A 21112-nucleotide genomic window follows, 5' to 3' on the forward strand; every position below is an offset into this window, starting at 1 on the left:
GGTTCGACAGATCTTTATACGCAAATGCAAATGACAGCCAAGAAGTCAGCTGTTACTGTAAAAAATTGAATAATCTTTGACCTAGGAATTTCCATATAGTTATTTACTTTTTATCTTAAAAACATGTTTACACTTTAGTTATATCTAGATAAATATGAATTGCAGCAATAACATATTTTTCACTACCCATGTTAGTATTTTAATTGATTTATGTTTATTTGTCCTTCTTTTCAGAAAATCATTTATCGCGAGCAACTAACATCCAAGAGAGAGATCCACGACTTCCGAGAGACAGGCCCAGTCCTCCGATTGGCGACCCAGGTAATTTTTACCAATATCTGTCTAATCTTCTAACATCTAAACTTAAAGAAACTTAGCAAACATTTTTATAGTTAAAAAATTAATACATTTAAATTGTTAAGTATGTATTCATCACTAGCTGTTTTCGTGCGGCTTCTTCCGCATGAAATTATGAAAATTTTATTTTATTGTTTGTCAAATTATCAATAGCAACTGTCAAAATGACATGACATGACAAACTTTGGCAATCTTGCTTCCTTGATGTTGGCAGCAACTTATGGTCTCTTTCCCACATTAGGGTTTTTATCCAAAATATTTACCCCCTAAATTTAATGGCGTGAAAATATATAGCCTAAAGCGTGACGTGCTTTGACGGGCTATTTGTTTTTAAAAAGGAATTATTCAAAAATATGCTGTAATTGCTGACATCTTAGGCAACAAAGAAGTGTGTTTATGCGTTCTTATAATAGTATAGATAGATATAATTTATCTTTAAATCTACTTCACTACTAAAATACCAAAGAAGTAATAGAATATTTATTATATTCCAGTACATGCGTTGCGTAAAGGGTACCTCAGTGAAGGCGAGGCGGACAGAAGAGAGTACGTGCTCACTGGCAGTCGTAAGATGGCCGATGCAAACAGGAAAGTAGAAGGAATCGGTCCCACAACTAAAGAAGGAATGCCAGTTGCGCTCAGATCCGTAAGTTTTTAAAAGTGTACATAGTTATTAGCATTTAAATATTCTGATATTAATTTAAAGTAATCAAGTAAAGAGTGGCGACTTATCTTGCTGAAGATAGATTAACTACTTACTACTAAGATCCTTTGTAAAATTTAAAGCAAAAGTGGAAATGGAAAACTTGGCTAAATTATTTTCTAAGGTTAATTTAAATTAAATTAACAAAAAAAAAGATGGATAATTGCTACAATAATGAATATAGAACAGATTTTTAAATTATTAATATAGTTATGTTTATAAAGCGTTTATATTAAATACATTTTTGTTTATTTGTAGGAGGTCAAAGATCCCTCGAGATGGTACAAGAAAATGTACGACACGATCCACAAAAACAAATACGACGGTAACTGTTTATTTACATTAATTTCTGCTTGATTGTAAATTATGGGCATAATTTCTATAGAATCGCACAAATATTTTCAAATTTTCTTTTTCAGACGATTATGTGACTATTCGATACAAAAATCGTCAAGGTGACTATCGCTGTTTTTTTTTTCCAAATTTTGTTTGCTTGCTTCATCTCATACTTTGCCACTTAATTATAATAATATCTATTGCGTTAACACTAGCTAGGTTACATTTATTAATTCACTGAAATATAAGTGTGATTAATGTTAAAAATTTAAGTTTTTATTGTTTGATCCGGTTAAGCTTGTTCCTACTTAATCGATTTAGCATGAACTATGAATTATTTTAATTTAATTAATACCTAAACAGCATCATCTACGTCTGCTCACGTAAATGTAATTTTGATCGGAAAAATCTTATGGCGCCTGTCAACCGATAATAGCAAATCCTTTGAACTTAAAATTAAGTACTCTACTACTCTATGACTAATGCAACAAATGGAATGCTAATCTAATTATAATTAGAACCAATAACCGTTTAATAAATATTGTAATACTTTAGTCTTTTATTTGGTACATGTTTTGAAATACTGAGTGGACTTTATTGGAATATTTTTTACTAATACTTGTAATAAAAAAGATTGGATTTTTACTTAACAAAAACTATTAATAGAAACCATCAAACAAAATACATCCTTATATCACCATCATAGCAATTTCAATGCCATGTGAACTAAATTGTACTTGAACTAAGTATTGTAAACTGTCAGCTTATGAAATGCACGAATCATACTTTTTTCGGACTATACCTTTAATTCTAATCTAATTTTTTAACATAAATCTTAACAAAAATGTTACACAATTGACTATCTTCGTTCGAGAAAATATTTCGATAATACAATTTTGAATTATAAATGATTCGGTCAATTCGCCTCCTAATCTGATAACAGATTTACTGAATAACTAAACAACAATCGGTCAGTGGATACAACATTGAATACATCTTTTATGCGCAGATCAACCGCTACGTGTTTCGAGCAGCAGATCCCAGTACGCGTACTTCGACCCGCGTTCAGGCTACCTCAGTGAGCCGGAGGGCGGGCTGAGCCGGCTAAGCGCGAGCGACGCGTACCACAGTGACGTCACCACCGGACACCGGCGACGCACCGCCTCCGTGCAGGAAGACAGGAGGGACGACTTCGCATATCTACCTAACAATAAGTCAGTACAAAGACAAACAATGTGCACAATTTTCGGTATCGCAAAGTTGTAATGCCTGAGGTTCAGACAATTTTAATAATTTAATAAGTAAAATATTTGATTTATGTTAGGCCCAAACAACTATCTACTTCTAAATTAAATTAATGTATGTATTTCGATCATTTATAATTTTTTGTTATAATCGAAATTTATATGACATTTCAAACACTTCGTTTGGTAAATGCTGCTTGCAATCTGTCAAACAATTTTAAAAGAATTTGGTCTTCAATCGTAAACTTATCATTTTAGATTATGTCGTTTCAGTATTTGACTGTTAATCACTAAAAGAGAACTAATCTGCTACGTTCGTTAATAAATAAATAAATTCCAAGTACGAAGGTGCAACACTTTTTAAATTTTTAGTTTGACTACTTCAGAATCTTTATTAATCTGAGTTTTAATGTCAAAGTGGTGACGATCGTCAAAAGAATTGCATTACAATTCTCTTCATCATTCTTAGGATAACACAAACCACAATATTTACATTCGCGTAGTTATTATAACAGCATTGTCTTAGAACAATTCATTAACAAGTTTTTTATTATCTCCGTAATCATTAATGTTGTAATGTGCTTGTAATACAGTTTAACATTATTCCTACTTTAATTTCCATGTATTTCGTAAATATATTTAAAGTTATTTTGTAGTTTGTTTAAAAGTTGTTTATAATGAAAATAATTTTTCAAGTTGTGTTTCACGTGTGAAATATTTGTGTGTTTTAATGGAAAACTAAATAGCGCTTGTGGCAGTTTTACAGTTAATTATTTAACGTGCGTTTTAGGTATAGTACATTAGCGTCAGCAAGAGCTAGTCAAGAAGTTTACAAGAGTCAACCGGGAAGAATAGAGAACTACGTGCCAGGAAAATCATCAGTCGTCGACAAGGAAGCGAAGCAGGTAAAAGTTTTATCATTTCAAACGGTGATCAACTTCACAACTAACTCATATCATAATTTAATACGGTTGGCAGTAACATCTCGTTCATCACATTCATGGAGACATTTCAATTATACCCAATATTAACAGCTCGTTCCTTCAAAAGACACGCTGAAATATCTTGAGCAACAAGATTTTTTTTCTTTTCTAGTGGTGGGACGAGGTCATGGACATTTTTGATGGGGTACGAATCTTTTTTTAGTATTATTATGTGTGTCTCTTCTACGTGTAAATAATTTTACTTGTTCTTTCTTCCTTGGCTTACTAAACTACTAAATTGTGTATGGCGGGGAGTTCTAGATTCTTGTATATTCTATTTAATAATCTTCCGATTCTATGTGACATGTCTAAGCTTTTTATATCTGCTGTAACATTGTGTTGTATTGACTGATGTGATAACGGTTTTCCCTTATGTGGTGGTCGGTGGTGGGCTAACAGTGGCTAGACGACAATTCTCCCCTGCCTCCTTACACCACGTTGCTGGCACGGGCCATCCAGAAAAGTGTAAGGCTCTCAACATGTCTACCTGTCTCTATGTAGCCAACGGCCATTATAATTGGTAAAACGCTAGTAGACATTTTCGTATTTGCTTTAGTTCATGTCTTATTGTGTATATTTTTAATTCAAAGTAATAAGAAATATTCATGGGTTCTGTAACTTAAAATTAAAGTAGCCAGTAAACGGAGTTTAATGCATATAATGTTCGTAAGATACGGGTTTCTTTACACAATAATAATATATTTGTAAAAACCACGACAGTTTAAAGTTATATATGGAGTTTAGTTTTATTCACTTTAATCTGTTGCTCAAATAAAAGAGTACTGGAAACACTAACAACAATCAAATCACAGATTAAATTAATGAATGTTAGTAATCAACAACATTTCTTCAAAGGTGTGTCACAAAATAACAAAATCATTAACTTATTTTATTATTGTCACGGATTAACACTAACCTTACATATATCAATGTAATAATTTGTATTGATTTCCAAGTAGATTCATGATTAAATGTTTATTACAATATTTATTTGTATAAATGTGTTAGGTAAACGCTTTTATGTTGACGCTTCCGTAGATGTTTGCTTTAAATGTGTTCGTGTAATAAAAATAATTATTATACTCTTCTATTATAAATACTGCAATATGACAGGTAAATAAAACAGATAATCAGAAAAATATTGTTAGTTACTTTATTTATTGTTTAATTCTTAGTTGAAGCAATTTTTTCCTTAATTTACTTAAGACAAAATTTAAAGAGCATGTCTACAATTGTCATAATTTATTGTTCAAATTTTCTTCTCTCACGTGAATTATATTATACAGCATGTTGTTTCAGTCAATTTTTTGGCACATACATGATGTTTCAGTGCACTTTGTCATGAGATATTTTGAAATAATTTAAATGATACTTTTGCAGCAAAACATTTCGAGTACCACCTCTCTGCCGCAAACATCGCCGAAGGAAAAGAAAGACGTTACAGCAACTATATTGTCCAAATCTAACATGGCTAGGTGGGTACTAATCCTATATAATATGGACCTACCAGCTTTCGCCTGCAACTATGTCTGCGAATTTAAAACAAAAAAACAACTTTTTAAGGCTACTTAATACATATGCTATATATTTTCTCCCAGCCTATGTTCTATATCTTTTCCAAATTTCGGCGAGATCCGTAAAGAAATATCTATCCATCCATTTATTTAAAGAACATGTTTCACACGGAAGGAGTCGCGTACGAAAACCAGTTTATAATATTAGTATGATGTTTAGGGCTTTGAAGGAATCCGGCTATGAGTCTGATTCCACACTAATTTTCCGTCGCCGTGAGGAGAGCGATGCCCCGCTGTCACCTGCGGAAAGGCGAGCCGCCTACAAAGATCTGCAGGCTGGCGGCGAACCCCCTCTCAGAGGGTTCCGCTCCCCTGCCCCGCCAAGGCAAGGTAAACACTAATATACAAAAATGTTTCCTGTTTCAAAGAAAATAAGTTGATACAATCACCTTTTAAGCGTTTACTTTTGTCAAATTTAACGTGATCTATTTGTAATTTTGTTGTAAAAATAATTTTGTACGATTTCTTCTTTTATTTAAGTATATTTTGATAATTGTATAATTCTATAATACAACAATTGTATAGCTTAAATAATGCATTATCTTATTACTAATTTAACCATAGAATTTTGAAAGTAAATAAAATAACATAAGCATGGTTTTTTAATATAACTTTTCGGTGTCGGTAACTAAAATAAATAGAAATCTTTATGTAACTTGTATGAGGTGAAACTCAATGGACGCATGTTTGAACAAAAATAAACTAGACTATTCAAATGAATCCATGACAAGGTCAGTGCATTTTCTGCCATTACGTGGGTACTGTCATATGGAAAATTATTCCACAAGGTCGTGATGTTATAGTTTTTTAAAACAACAAATATAGTTTATAACATAATTCAGATGCGGTAAGTTGATGTTATATATTTGCATGAATGCTAATAACAGAAAATACTAACATGGTGCCGGGAACTACATCTGACATCACGAAAGGTAACAAACAATGTATTTAATGCATGGAAATAATAAACTCCAAAGTTAAACACGCAATATATAATATCACTAGACATTTAAAATACAGCACATTTGTAGAACTAGATCAAGCGTAGGCTTATACACGCGTTAGAGGTAAGAGAAGCACAAGAGGCACGTGTTGCTCAAGGCTAACGAAATTCAACTACAAAATAGATAAAATGTCGATTGAAATTTCACAGATGAATCGGAAATTGAATATATACCGATCTCCTCCACTCTTACGAAGATTCGAGTTCACAAAAAAACTCCACAACTACATGAAATCGTCTGCTATCCATTAACAAACATACAATCTAGTGAATTAAACGATACTTCAAACAAGATTTTAAAATTAAGCAGACCAGACTTAACGAGAGATTTCCCTCCAGCGCCGCCGAGAAGGATATCATCAAAAAATAGCAAGACTCTAAAATTTGTGACTTCGTCAAGACATTCTTCGATATCACCTATAAGATCAACAGTAGAAGATTCAAATGTCAATTTCCTTAAAAACAGACTAAATAACAAGTTAAATAGACAAAATACACATGTCATTATTAAAAAAGATAACAAAACGAGTGCAAGTAAATGTCGTGAATTATCTACTTCTGCGCCTCCATCGGTTAATAGAAAAGATATGAGTTCATCTACGTCTATATCTAAAAGGAATGTTGTTGAGAGGGGAACTAGTAGCTTTAGTTCACCTAGGAGAACTTTGCAGCCAACAGAATACTCTACTCGAAATAAAACTGGCGAATTAGATAATTCTGTAATAATAGAAAATGGGGCTGGAAGAAAAACTCCTATTTCTAATATATTAGACAAAGTGACAACTTTAGATAAGCTATGGAGCTCACAAAAAAGAAATGAACGCATAGATGTTACAAAATACAAAGAACGACCAATAAATAAAATTCCTACAGCAACTGTTAGTAAGCCGGGCTCAAGTAAAGCTTCGACGTGCTTTGACACTAAAACATTGCCTAGAAATGTCACTCACAAAAGTAGGGATATGGTCCGTACTTCAGAAAAAATACAAAAACTAAAGAGTTCTACTGTGTTACCGAAACCAAATTTTCCGCTTACTCATAAAAGTACATCGACTAAATCTTCCAGATTGGGTTCATTACAAGCAACAGCTAACATTTCAAAGTCTACTTCTAATATTCCATCGAACACGAAAAAACTAAACAATATACGAACAGCTGTTGTGACAAATCTTAAAAAGAAAAAATCCTTAGAAAGTATTGTTATAAGACCCAGAAGTGTACCTTGCCATGAGACGTGTAACAAAAAAACAAAATATCCCACTTTGAAAAAAGAAAGTATTGCAAAATCAAAAAAGAACGACATATCGTTAGTAGAATTAGTAGCAGAAGATCAGTCTGAAAATAGTAGAGCAGAACTTTTTGATTTTAGTAATTCCAAGGACATAACTCGAAAACAAATAAATCCTAAAGATTTCAAAGAAACACGCGACTCTGTTCTTTCAGATTCTTTCTTCCGACATCTTTTTCTAGGTTCTGCGCCTATACCTGTTAATGCTATAGCAGAACAAAGTCTAATGAATTCAGTTCAACAAAAAGCAAAACATTTTCAATCTCTTCCGCAAACAACTACTCATAATACAGTCAATAAATTTAATTCATACTTAATACATAGGAAACCTGTTTCCCTTTCTCGTTTCAAGGTATGGGACAAAAACTCTAGTCCCACTCGTACTTATAATACGCGATCTGTATCATGGCCAGGCAAAATGGATGGAGAAATACGAAAATTCCAAAGCCTATCAAAGTCTGACGGATTTGGATCATTGTCTTCTTTATCGACAATTCGTAGCAAAAGCGAGCCTCCGACTAATAAAATCTATTTTTCTCAAACATCGAGGCCCGTATCTCCTAGTATTGTTTTCTACAAAAAGAAAGAAACAGAAAGAAAATCTGTATCACCTTCTAAAATAATTTATGTACAACCTAGATCAAGCTCTCCGTACACCATACATAGGACCCCGCATGTAACATTTTCGTCTGAGGAAATATCAAATGTAAAAGACGTTATTACAAAAACATTACAAAAAACAAAAATAACTCAACCTGAAAATGATTACACCCCCAATACAATTTTCTTTTCACAAACATCAAGGCCTGTATCGCCTAAAGTTATAAAAAGCACATCTTCCAAGAGTAGAAGCCAATCTATTTCACCCGTTCCATTTAGATCCCCATCATATCGCCGAATACATAATGCACGAATACAAAACCGGCAAGTTGGTGAATCGTGCAGAAAAGAAAATAGAACCAAAAGTGCTGATGGTTTAGAAATTAATAGATATTGTAAAAATGATCCAATAAGAGCTAAAAGTGATACAAATCTGTACTCCAACGATCCTGATTACGATGAATATATCCAAGACATACAAAACTCTAAACCTAGAACAGAAAGATTTCGTGAACTTAACAGGTATTACGCTTATTTAGAACGAGTTGCCGAGCTTGAAAAAGCAACGTCGACTTGTGATTTACGACATAGAAAGAAAGATGAAGAAATTATAGATTTCGACCGCTGGAAAAAAATAAGAGCAATAGAAAGAGCAGAAGAGGAATTAAACAATCTTTATAATAAATTAAAAGTAGCCCAAAGTGAAAACAGTATTCTGTTTTATCCTAAGGATCTAAATGATTTCCGATGGAACTCTGGCAAAGAAAGGGGGCTTAGAGTTAAAGAAAAATCAGTAGAAGATCTAAAAGAAGAGTTTCAACAGAAACCCGATCCAGAACCATCAGAATCAATGCAGTTTCAAGATCGGTACAAGCCATTGTGGAGAGGAAAAAGTGTTGCTGAAACAGCATTTAATATCAATAAAAAAGGTGAAACTGAACACAAAAAATCTTGTATAACAAATAAGCCTACAAAAACCGTCAAAACTATTAGTCAGGATAGTTCATTTAGTGAACTTCAAAAAAAACTGGGCTTTAAAAATCATTTATGGAGTAGTTTGTCAATGGATCAAGTAAATGCTTTAAAAAATCAATTAAATGCCATTTATAGCAAAGAATTAGAAACAAAATCAATCAAAGAAAATGACAAGTACACAGTTGAAATTAAAGATACAAATGAAATTAATAAACCAGCCCTACATGTCAGATGCAATTCTTTAATTACATCACCGAATATCGCAGCACAAGGGCATGAATTAAGTAAATCAGATTCTATTGCGGCAATAAGTTATTCTGGATCCTCTGAAAAAGAGATAAAAAATAATGTTAACAAATTACAAATGAGTCTAAGTGAAATTGAAAAAAAGAAAATATCACAGTCTTTAAGTAAAGAAGTTTTAAATAGAATAAATAAAAATGAAAAGTCAGAAGATGTTAAACCTTTGGAGAAAAAACAGGATAGTAATAGGGAAAGTGACAATACTTATACGAATAATAATGATGAGCTGAAATCACGATCCAATTTAGAAACTCATTTGTCCAGCCTTACAACTAGAGATATAGAAGATAAAAGAAAAAGACACGTAGTATATCCAATCGATAATACAGAAACTATTTATAATTCTTCCACAAGTGAGACAGAAACTGGTAGTTCAGACATCTCGAATAAAACTGTAATTTACAAGGGTCCCAGTAAGGAAGTTTTAAAGAAAGTTGAATATTTTGAATCTGTTACCAGTGTAACTAAACCCAATATTCCTTACAGCTCCAGAGAAAATTCTGAGGAATTTACGACTTCAATAAAAGTTAATTCCTTTTGTCATGATAATAAAGCAGATCAAAAAAATCTCTCTCAATCACAATCTTGCACAAATATTAAGGAACTCTTTGGTGAAAGCGAAAAAAACAAATTTTTGTCATTACCTTCCCAGCCCGACCTACATTTGAGATCGCCCTCGCCTTATTCGGAAGTATGCATTAGCGATCGACATACACCTGACACGCTACGGTATTCCAGCGACGAGGCCATGTGGCGCAGTCGGACTCCATCGCCCGATCCGGAGCGGTATTGGCGGGCTTACATAAAGCTGGCGCGCGCGGGGGAGGTGCGCCGCCTCGCCCGACGATTCGATTCGCCCTCGGCAGCCGGTGCCGTACTTCGCCGTCATCGAAGCGATCCCGAAATCGCGCGAAATGTTTTCAACATTAACTGGTCTGTGGAAGAAAAAAAATCGTCTCAACGAGAAAGATGTAAAGCCATACTGCCAGTGGCGAGAGTTCCACTGCGCCCTACGAACCGATTTATGCCCCATATCGATGTCATTTCAAAGTTAGCAGCGTTGCGTAAACGTACTTCGCCTAGATCCAGATCGGCCGAAGAGGCCTTAGAATGCCGTCCAGGAGAGGTGGAACGAATAAGAAGGCGTTTCGAGGCGATGTCACTTCTGGGTCCTATATATTCTTCGGCACCCGATGTCAGCGAGCTACACGATATAGCACCTTATTTAGCGGGCTCATGGATCGCGCATCGGTACCCGAAACCCAGTGATAACAACAAGTCAATTCAAAATCCTAAAACACCCATAAAATGTTGCAAATCCCCTGCAAAAAATGAAACGAAACTCGCGGTTTCTAAAGATCCAGTGAAACTTAGCTCTATATTAAAATGCGATCAATTAGCCAAGCAAGAATTTGATCCCGCGGTACATAGACCGGCCAGTCGCTATGAGCCCCCACGAGCGCCGCCGCGGCCGCCGCCCGCCGCCTGGCCCCAGCGCCTCGCGCCCTTTGTCACCGCTTCGCGACACGCCGTTACATTTCAAGGTTATTTACTGAACTATACGCTTCATTTATTTTTATATCCTATTGTGGTTTAAAATTGGAGTTTTATTGTTTCATCTGTTATTCGTTTTAACTACTTTTTTTTATCCAACACAACATAACAAAAACATGTGTTCTTATTGTCGATATTCTTTTGTTACTACCAGTTCGTTAAAATATTTTAATTATCATTTCATAAATGGATTTTGTTTATTTATTTTTATGCTTTTTACTTTTTTTTGTTAATCCCGTTAGAGAACGATTCAGCCCCGGAGCCGCCTCGAAGGGTACCGCATGGGAGCTATTCAGATACAGGCAAGTATTGACATTCCTTCAACTTTTTGTCTGATAGTGCATAACACAAGTGGTTGTTGCTGCCATCATCTTCACAATATATGTTTTACTACATCAACACTCAATCAACAACATTTTATTTAGTACTTCGAGGAATTTCTACTTTCCATCACATGATATCAAGATCCCAGCGCTGCGGATTTAACTTAACTGTCTGTGCGAAAAAGAAAACAATAGCCTTTGTTTTATACTTCCACCATATAACCAAAAAGTTATTCGTCTGACCGTAGTTAGCACATGTAGTATCAATTTGAGCATACGAATACGTCGTGCTATTATCAACCCGCGATTATTTGCTCTCAGCAATATATTTGCGTCATTGAGATTACCTCGGCTAAAACCTGTTCGCGCAGTTTTTTTTTTCGTAAATAGTTCGCCAAGCTTCCTGTTCACGAGCGGTTAGTTGTTGCGTTTATTTTGTTACAAAGAAGCCAATGGTATTGACAAGTTTTATCTAAAGTGTTTAGCGATAACAAAATATCAAGCTTATCGCCACATCAGTTTTACGCGAACCGTCGTGAAGTGAATTCCGGTCATGGTGATCTAGTTATGAAAATAAATTATTTCAAAATGAATGAAGTGCGTAAAAGTGATTACGGAAACGATATTAACGAAGGTAGTTCCCACAACAACTATGACGATGACGGATTCTTTAGTGACGTGCCTATATCGGGATCTCTATCTAAATCTTTATTGGCGTTAAACAAGTACGTTAAGAAGAATTTGCTCTACGATGATAGTGAAGAACCAAACGATGATTCTGCATACTTCTCAAAAGAGACCAGTCCAAATGAATCAGCCGTAAAAAGTGATTCTGATAGTGGAAAAAGTATAGAATCGCCTGATAATCGTATTGTATCAACACCAATCCAAGTCGCGGATGTGGTACTCAATATAATAAAGGTGAAAACGATAACTGAAATGCCGATAACGAATGAAATTAAAAATACTGAACAATTAACTGACGATTACAAGTTCCAAAAACTATACGAACACTTGACCAACGAACCGCCAATTGATAACCAAGTTATCGAAGATACAAGTAAACAGTCAATTGTTTCAACTGACGAAAATCAAGAAAACCGTTCGACTTCTCTCGATGACTTAAGTGCAATTACTAAAACAAGAGAATATAACAATAACACCGGCGAAGTTAAATTTAGAAACAAGTTGGAAAATGAAAATGACGACATGAAACGTCATACGATACATGACGTATCAGAATGGGTCAATAGAGCAAATATTTATCCAGATGTTTATGCACCTCTACCTTATAGTAAGCTTGACTTTTTTACTTCTATACTTTCCTATATACCTTCAGTGATGAATTTAGGCATTATCGGTATCATTACAATTTAAATATTTCATAATGAGAAGAAAAATGTAATCCTATCCAAATATCCATTTCATCATGCCTTTTTCCCCATAAAGGGATAGCCAATCATGGTATCTTTCATACATCTATCAGTTATCTTGAAAATGTCCGTATATATTTTTAATTTACTATGTACATATAGTTTTAAGCGGGAGAGCAACCGGTAGAGTCAAAGAAAGTGCAACATTTAACAGACGCCTAGTGACAGACGTCGCGGACGCGCGGCACCGCGCAAGTCGTTACAAAGTGTTGTGCTTATATTTTATTTTATTAGTGCTACTATTTATGATATTTGTAACACAAATTGCACAGAATAATTATCATTTTGTGTTAAAACTGAAATGGGCATATTGAAACAAATTAAAAAAATGACTACATACGGTTAGTTTTTTTTATTATTTCTTCTTCGGTAATAAATTAATATGAAAAGATTCACTTAATTTAATTTAATAATTCTTCTTTGAATTGTCTTATTTCCTATTAAAATATATTATTACAGTACTAAATAATTATAAAAAAAAAACAATTATATCATATCATTTTTCATCAATAGAAAACTCTTCTACATATCTGCAAAATGTAATCGCTACCCCTAAATTATTTTTTTTTAGTTTAAACTCTGACATAACTAATTTTATACATAAAACTACGTGAGTTATATATTTTATATAATGCTTTTCATTTGCTTATATTTGTTGTAATTAAGTCACTTTCAATTTTACACAAAAACTCATAGTTCAAAATGATAATAAGCGTATAAATTCAAGTTAGAAAAACGATGTCGTGTTGATCAAATTTAGCAGTAAAAGTCTCTTGTTAAGGTATATTTTAGGTTGTTTGTGGAGATGCCGAGAGCTAAGTATCTATGGTATGCTTAGTATGAAGTAGCATTGCGTGAAGCGTGCCGAGAATGCCTATTTGTTGTGAAAGTTGGCTGACAACCAACAAAATGCTAAAAAGGGCTTTCGTTTTCGTAAAGCCTTCGCGGCCTGTCACTTACAGCTGTGCCGGTATTGCCTTTTTTAGATCGTCTCATGTTTACGGATTAAATTTTAACTTCATTTGTTGCCGCAACCAAAGTACTTTAATGTTCATAGACAGTCTCTTAGTGTTCATTTAGGATGACATTTAACGACTAAGGGACCTCTTATCTATATAAGCGTGGACTATGCATGAGCATTATTGGAAACTGTCCGCTCCTTGTTTTTTTTAGAATGAAAGAATTAGCTTAGATCTAAGTCTATCGAATCCCTTCAATTATGGCAGTTAGGTTACCATACATAATTATTGTCGATGTCGTGTTCAAGTAAAAAAATCAGAATTTTGATATCTATTTTATTATTTGCTAAACTACTTCAAGCATTTCATTCCCTTTACGTAATACCTTTCGTCTCTTTCATGTAACGATATATGTATATGACGTTATACATCCAGTCTTCGAGTTTATCGAATCAAATATAAACAATAAACTTATGAATAATAAAACAATGTTCAGATTCCATAACAAGAACATTGCTTCCAAAATATTTTTTGTGTAGATTGACCATCAACGCAATTGCTTGATATTCGTATGAGATGTTCTTATGTAGTTGTTCTATAAAATTCGAATCTTGAATAACTGCAGTTAGACATACGTTTAGGTTCTTTAAGCAAGTAGGTTGAGACATTTACTACGTCTGATATACCATTTTGATAATACTGTTGTTAGAGTAAAAATACGACACTAAATTCGGATTCATTGTTACATCACTCAAAATCAGTTGTGCGGAACAAACAGCTAAAGTATTGAATAGACGAAATCAGCATATCATTCTTTATTATTACTTCCTTCCGTACACTAGTCAGCATATCAATAAAGTATAGATAGTTATTGTTAAATTTAACGACCATTTACTTTCTAGATATTTCTATTTTGCTATTTGAAGAAGTTAAAAACGATCATAAATTGTTTACAACGAGAGGTCTAAATCTATGCCAATATTATAAAGAAGAAAGATTTGTATTTTTGTATGTATTTGATTCACGCAAAAACTACTACGTTGTTTTTAAAAATTCTTTCACCGTTAGAAAGGTAATTTATCTGTGAGTAATATCATACTAATCATACTTCATACTAATATTATAAATGCAAAAGTTTAGATTGATGGATGGATGGATGGATGTTTGTTTGAGTTTGTAGTCTAAACGGCTGAACAGATTTAGATGCAATTTGGCATAGATGTAGGGGATAGTCTGGAAGAACACATACGATACTTACTTTTGTTTTTTTAATGCCACGCGGACAGAGTCGCGGGCGAAAGCTAGTATGCTATATTGTTAAATTTCACGTGGACGAAGTCACGAGCAACAGCTAGTTTATACCAACTTTATATTTCCTTCAGTGGAACAGTAACAGATATGTTACGAACACGCAACTATCTACAAATACCCGAAGCCCTTGTTAAGTAGATTGATACAATCCTCTTATACCCGTATAGGGAACGAAATAAAACAATTTCCGTTGCCTTGACATTATACTGAATTATATAAAGAGAAATAATACCAGTATCAAATTAAGTAAACTTTGTATACTCTCAATGTTATGTTTTAGTTTAAACGTAAGGAATGTATGAAGACAAAATCTTGCGATTTATTTTTTTATCTTTAAATTATTATTAAACCTTAATTAAGCAAACTTTTCGATTGTTTTAATTTTTGATTTTCTTCCTCATTAACATATTTACTTAGCTATTTCATTTCTGTGCGTACGTCTCGAATGCAGTCATTGGAAAATACTAGTATAGTATTCAAACCGGTTCCATTCACTTCGTACAAAGTTACGTTCCGTCACATAACAGCCGAAACTTTAAGCCGATGATCAAGTTACCGCATCGATCGTCACCATGATGCCCATTCAACGACCACTTTCACTTCTATGTTTTTACGTATACTATTAATTCAATTTAAGCTACCATCGATTCTTACGGTTTCTTTAGTGTCCAGTTGTAGTTTATAGATGTAATATTCTTTACCTGAACGATTTTCTCTATGGTAAACCTAGAATCGTTTTAAGGTAAATTTTAATAAGGTTTCATAGTTTATACTAATCGTACTCAGAATTGGTTAGGCAAACTAACGACGTACTAACGTGTACGTCGTCGTGTACGAACGTACTATGTGACCTTTAAAACAAATGATTGCAGCTACCGCTGCTTTTTTTTATCATTTGAAAATTATAACTAGCTGTTGCCCGCAATTTCTCCCGCGTAAAATTAAGAAATAAAAAAATGCCTATATTACTCTCTGATAACTTAGCTTTTGAATGTTTAAATTGGTTCACTAGTTTTTGAGTTATTTCAATACATATATAAATCCAAAAATACAAATCTTTGCTTTTTATATTGGTATAGATATAGTTAAAGCCATACATGTTTCGGTTTCAATAATACCGCTGCGTATTCACGACACCTCTGTAAAATAAAACACCCTATATATCAAGTATAAATTCTTCTAATCCGATATTTGAATCGACCTATTATTCAATAGAGATGTTTATAATAATATCTCATTAGATGGTATAAGTATTGTTTGAGGTATGCGCGTGCGCGAGTAAAGGGCATTGTGCGCAGAGTCCCCGTCGCGGCGGTACGTGGAGGGCGACGTGAACATCCACTACCGATGCCCGGTGCGCCGCGAGCCGCTGCCGCTGGTGCCGGAGCGCGAACTCGCGCGACACCAGGCAGAGCACATGAAGCGACTCTACCGCGACCAGAAGCGACACAAATACCTACAGGTAACATACAATACACTATTACTACACAGGTAACATTATGTTACCCACAGGTCAATATTACTTCATCGGGGTTTAAGATCAAACGACTTTTCAATGACCGTTATTTCAATACGCGATAGTGAGTGGAATATCAAATCTCGTACAAACAACAAGGCATGAATTTCATTATATTCTATATTTGTGACTATTTGCGAAAACTTGTAATTAGCCTTCAGTTTTCGTTTGTTTCGCTACTTTTGTAAGTTAGCTTTAAGTTATCCATAAATAAATAAATAACCATAGGTAATATTATGAATGTCACCAAGTGGGTTACCCATCTGGTAATTTTACTACATAACAGCCGTAGGTAATTACTTGTAGTATCTATAGTTAAAAATATTAGTAGGTAATATGCGTAGAGTAACCTATGTATTGTTTATTATAGGTAACATTATTTATATTTATTTAATTTCGTCCAGCTATACTTTAATTTGTGTGAATTAGTCACTACTGTTCTTTTATTTTAAAACGTATTGGATTCTATTTTAATTTAAAACAGCTTATTTCGTTTACGATCACGAATGTACGATTACTACGTCACTCAACGTTGATACTATAAAACTGTTTAATCTAGTTAAGTCTGGCACGCAATGCCGGTTTGCTCGATATTCGTGAAATATGTAAAGTGGACCGATATAGCAATACACAGTACACTTTAGTGACAAGCAATGCAACGATTTTATCGATATAATATTGAATCTTATCTCCTTTATTGACGTAACTTGATATCAAATATTCAGAGATCAACAAGTGCATTCATAAACACACAGTACACTAGTTAATATTATATCTTCAAACTCTATAATGTTTTTCAACGCGATTCGTAAAAGGTTTTACAAACGTTAACTCCATTTATGTTTAATCACAATCTGCACTCTAAACCTACTGCAATTTCCGAGAATATAAGTGTGGAATTTCATAACCCAAATGTCATCAACCTCTCGAGCTATTTGTATAAAAGAGATCAAAACAAAAGAATAGAAAACAATGCAGGATGTATGCTTGTTTCCGTATACAAATGAACATGGAAAACCAGCTTTTAAATCAAAAACACGTATGAAAACATGATCTGTAGGTGTGGTTTCACCGGCGTTATGTTTTCCATTCAAGTTATATTATGCGTAGGCAGCCTCATTTGTATAATACCGCTGATGCGCACGCGTTTGTTTTGTTTTTAAAGCGAGAGAAGTCATTCAATTGTTTCTATAGCTATCGGTTATTTGAAAGTTGGAAAATAGCAACTAGAATATTTTTGAATTAAAATTTTTTTCTCTTAAAAAAGCTAAATAAAACTAATCATTCCAACACTATGTTTAGAAAATTAGAGGCAAATGTGTTGCATGCGTATTGACTCTGTAGCGAGATCTAAGTGAAATTATTTACACAACCTCCGCTTAGATGTGAATACATTCGTACTGAGACTTCGGGCCCTTAAGTGAAATCGAGCAATATCCGAGCGACGTCGCTAAGCCGGTACTTACGGTAAACATTGCTTTTACTTTCACGACGAACACTCTAATTTTATCGATCAAAACATTTAGGACAATTATTAATACGATGAGACATTAACCTAATGCAATAGTATTATACATTTTGAATATGACAACCCATTTCTGTATAATCGTAATTAATAGCAGAATAATTTACAACTTTTTTTAACGGTTAAGCGTTAAGAGGCAACTAATTAGTTAAAACGCCAAACCACAAAACAGTTTGAAACGTCTATAAATAGTTATCATAACTATTGCGATAAGATATTATTGTTATATTGCACAAAATACAAAAAGAAATGTCAATAAGCGTGACATTATTGTTTGAAATCCCTGGCGTAGATAATTACGCCACTTTATTTTGTGCTAACAAAATATCTCGACTTTCTAATTTAACTTTGTCAAGTATTACATGTTTATAGCGACAATAAAAATAGATTTTTACTATCATTTCGATTACTGTAATTATTGTCAATGAATGTCATTTTGCGATCGTGTGAAATCTTGTTGTGTTAATTAAAACACTCTTTTGATCATCTCAACAAGAAATTAAACACAGACTAGAATGCGTGGATAATTTTAAAAGTGTAAATATTTACTAACAAAACCAAATGTCGCTAAAACATAATATATACACACAGATCCGTAAAGCTGCAAATTACATGAAGTCTAAAACCTATTGCAAAAAACTAATTGTTATTCCGTTTTCACTGATTTCTCGTTACCAAAATAGACAAACAGCGTAGAATTTCGGACAATGTTTAAAAATTTTGTTCACGTACAAATCTAACATTCACTTAGATATCTTTGAAGGAAATCGTGTTAAATATAACAAATACAGAACTATATTCTCCAGATATTCGAATAACATTTGCTTTAAATATACACACAAATATGTGAAAATGATTATTAACTCCAGCTATATTCTTACATCAATTTATTCAAAACATTTTTAGAAAAGATAAACGCTAAACAAGATGCGAATTACCTTGAATCGTTAGTGGCTTGACCCCTTAAAGACGTTCATCCAACCGCAAGGCATTTTCTCGTATCACAACCACAAATACGGAACGCAACCTTCATTCAACCACATACTTAATGCATGACTAATCCATTGACATGATTAGACCTGCCTTCATTACAATATTGTCTCAGTAATTAATCGATCACAAAAGAAAAACCATTGTTAGAAAATCATATGTTTTCTCGAGCAGACGTTTTACATTCAGTGAATTTGATTAAATTTTTCAGGAAAAAGACATTCATCTGTTCGACATTGAAGCCTTTGATGCATCAATAAAGGTGATATTTGGAACGTGTGATTGAAATTTTACTTTTGCTAGGGTTGCCACTTTAAACCTCTCATACTATCTACCCTAATTTAGTAAATCGTGGTTTCAAAACGTTTGGTAAATGCAATTTTCAGTGGCAGCCCTGCTTGTAACTAAACATTTTCCATGTCATCTAATTCTTTAACATTCCTTATTTCGTTACTAATAACAGTTGTGAAAATAAAAACACTGGCTTAGCTAGATTTTCGTATAAAAATGAATGTAAATAAGCAATGAATACGAAATATGTACTTCTTATAGCTCTGAAATCGCTTTATATTCAACTGTACCTTAACTTAATTATGTTTCATAAAATTGCTTGAATTGCAGGAGCTTCAAGACATGCAGAACAGGCGGCATCAGGATAACTTTATGCCGTCACAGAAGACCGTCGTACCTCTGAACAGATATGATGAGGCGGAGAAGTTGGTTGCAAGAGCGTTGTACGCATTCAGTGGACAGACGCCGAGAGAACTGTCCTTCAAGAAGGGAGACCTGATCAATGTGAGACGACAAATCGATTCAAATTGGTACGAAGGAGAAGTACACGGCAGAATTGGACTGTTCCCATATAATTATGTAGAGGTAATATATTTCATTTCTTAGGTACTGCATTTTTGGCATCTTCTATTTGTACTTTCTTTCTCTAATTTTGCCTTAAAACAGTTGATATCTATAACTTAAAACTAGTATGGGTAGGTTTTTCTCCGGACTTGAACAATTAACAAGTTAGACCATGTAAGGTTCTGTGAAAGGTGAACTTAGACAACATCAACTTTATTATAAATCCCTACAATATAGCTACTTGTACAACTTTTCAAAGTGAAGCCATTAAAATCCACTTTATTTTAATGGCTCTTTTTACATTAACATCTATCTAACACATCTAGAAATTTTAATTAGACATCGTGACGTATCTTTCATTATAGATTTAATAGGTTAACTTAATTATTTAGTTATTTACAACAAGTAAATAAAAGCGTAGTTTCCTAATAATTCGTATTTGCTATAGCGTTATAATTAAACTTTGGGAGTGTAGTGACGATATTGTTATCTATAACATTTACCTCGCTGATGACTAACATGTTTGCGCACGTTGATATATAGCTCGAAGATAAGAATCCTTGAGATTTGTTTGCACAGATTAGCAATACCTAAACATTCAGCAATTGTCATAAAGACAATGGTACAATTGAATATTCTAGTTATTGTATATCTTAGATCATATTTTCAAATCTGTAAAATGTAAAGATCTGCTCGTAATTATCATAACAGTATTGTTAGTAATACTAGTAGATATTAGTAATACTTATCTAAAAATCTATTGGTTTTTGCTAATGTTAAACGTCACCAAGGATCTTTGTTTCCTTTTTGTGTAGACATTGATCATTAAACTAGTAATCAAAATAAATAAGGAATATTAACATTTAAAAAAATCATTACAGATTTTAAAAGGAGACACATACACACATTCACCAAAGAAGCCAGTTTCATTAGAAGGACAAGCTCGGGCGAAGTTCGACTTCACAGCGCAGACGAATCTCGAACTGCCGCTGAAGAAAGGAGAGGTGGTGGTGCTGACGCGGCGCATCGACCACAACTGGTGGGAGGGCAGGAACGGCACCAAGACCGGCATCTTCCCCGACAGCTACGTCACCGTGCTGCAGGAGCCCAGTCACGCTGAGCCTCGTGAGTTTTTCAAATTAGTTAATCCGATAACACTTTAATATTTAAAATCAGGGATACACATGATAATTGAAGCAATATAAAAATGATGGGATTTGAAAGTATTTAATTATTTAAATTTAATAAGGTGGTAATTTTAGGTCGAATTAATGCCAAAC

At 33.7% G+C, this 21112-nt stretch overlaps 1 protein-coding gene across 3 annotated transcripts; it reads left to right on the top strand.

Moving 5' to 3' along the window:
- The first annotated feature begins 238 nt into the window (after positions 1-238).
- On the top strand, positions 239-21024 carry LOC106103651. 3 transcript variants are annotated; one of them, XM_013283461.1, is made up of 15 exons: positions 239-321; positions 852-1003; positions 1319-1385; positions 1480-1515; positions 2406-2610; positions 3431-3545; positions 3736-3768; positions 4023-4088; positions 5004-5098; positions 5358-5527; positions 6351-10910; positions 11163-11222; positions 16245-16408; positions 19599-19853; positions 20714-21022. In XM_013283461.1, the coding sequence occupies exons 2-15, from the start codon at positions 929-931 to the stop codon at positions 20993-20995; spliced, it is 6183 nt and encodes a 2060-aa protein (XP_013138915.1). In that variant the 5' UTR covers positions 239-321; positions 852-928; the 3' UTR covers positions 20996-21022. The 3 variants fall into 3 exon arrangements, with proteins under 3 accessions (XP_013138915.1, XP_013138913.1, XP_013138914.1); XM_013283459.1 differs by lacking the exons at positions 239-321; positions 4023-4088 and having other exon boundaries at positions 853-1003; positions 20714-21024; XM_013283460.1 differs by lacking the exons at positions 239-321; positions 3736-3768; positions 4023-4088 and having other exon boundaries at positions 853-1003; positions 20714-21023.
- Positions 21025-21112: the final 88 nt, after the last annotated feature.

Source organism: Papilio polytes, unplaced genomic scaffold (assembly GCF_000836215.1).
Source record: "Papilio polytes unplaced genomic scaffold, Ppol_1.0 DF823731.1, whole genome shotgun sequence".
Taxonomy (NCBI): Eukaryota; Metazoa; Arthropoda; class Insecta; order Lepidoptera; family Papilionidae; genus Papilio; species Papilio polytes.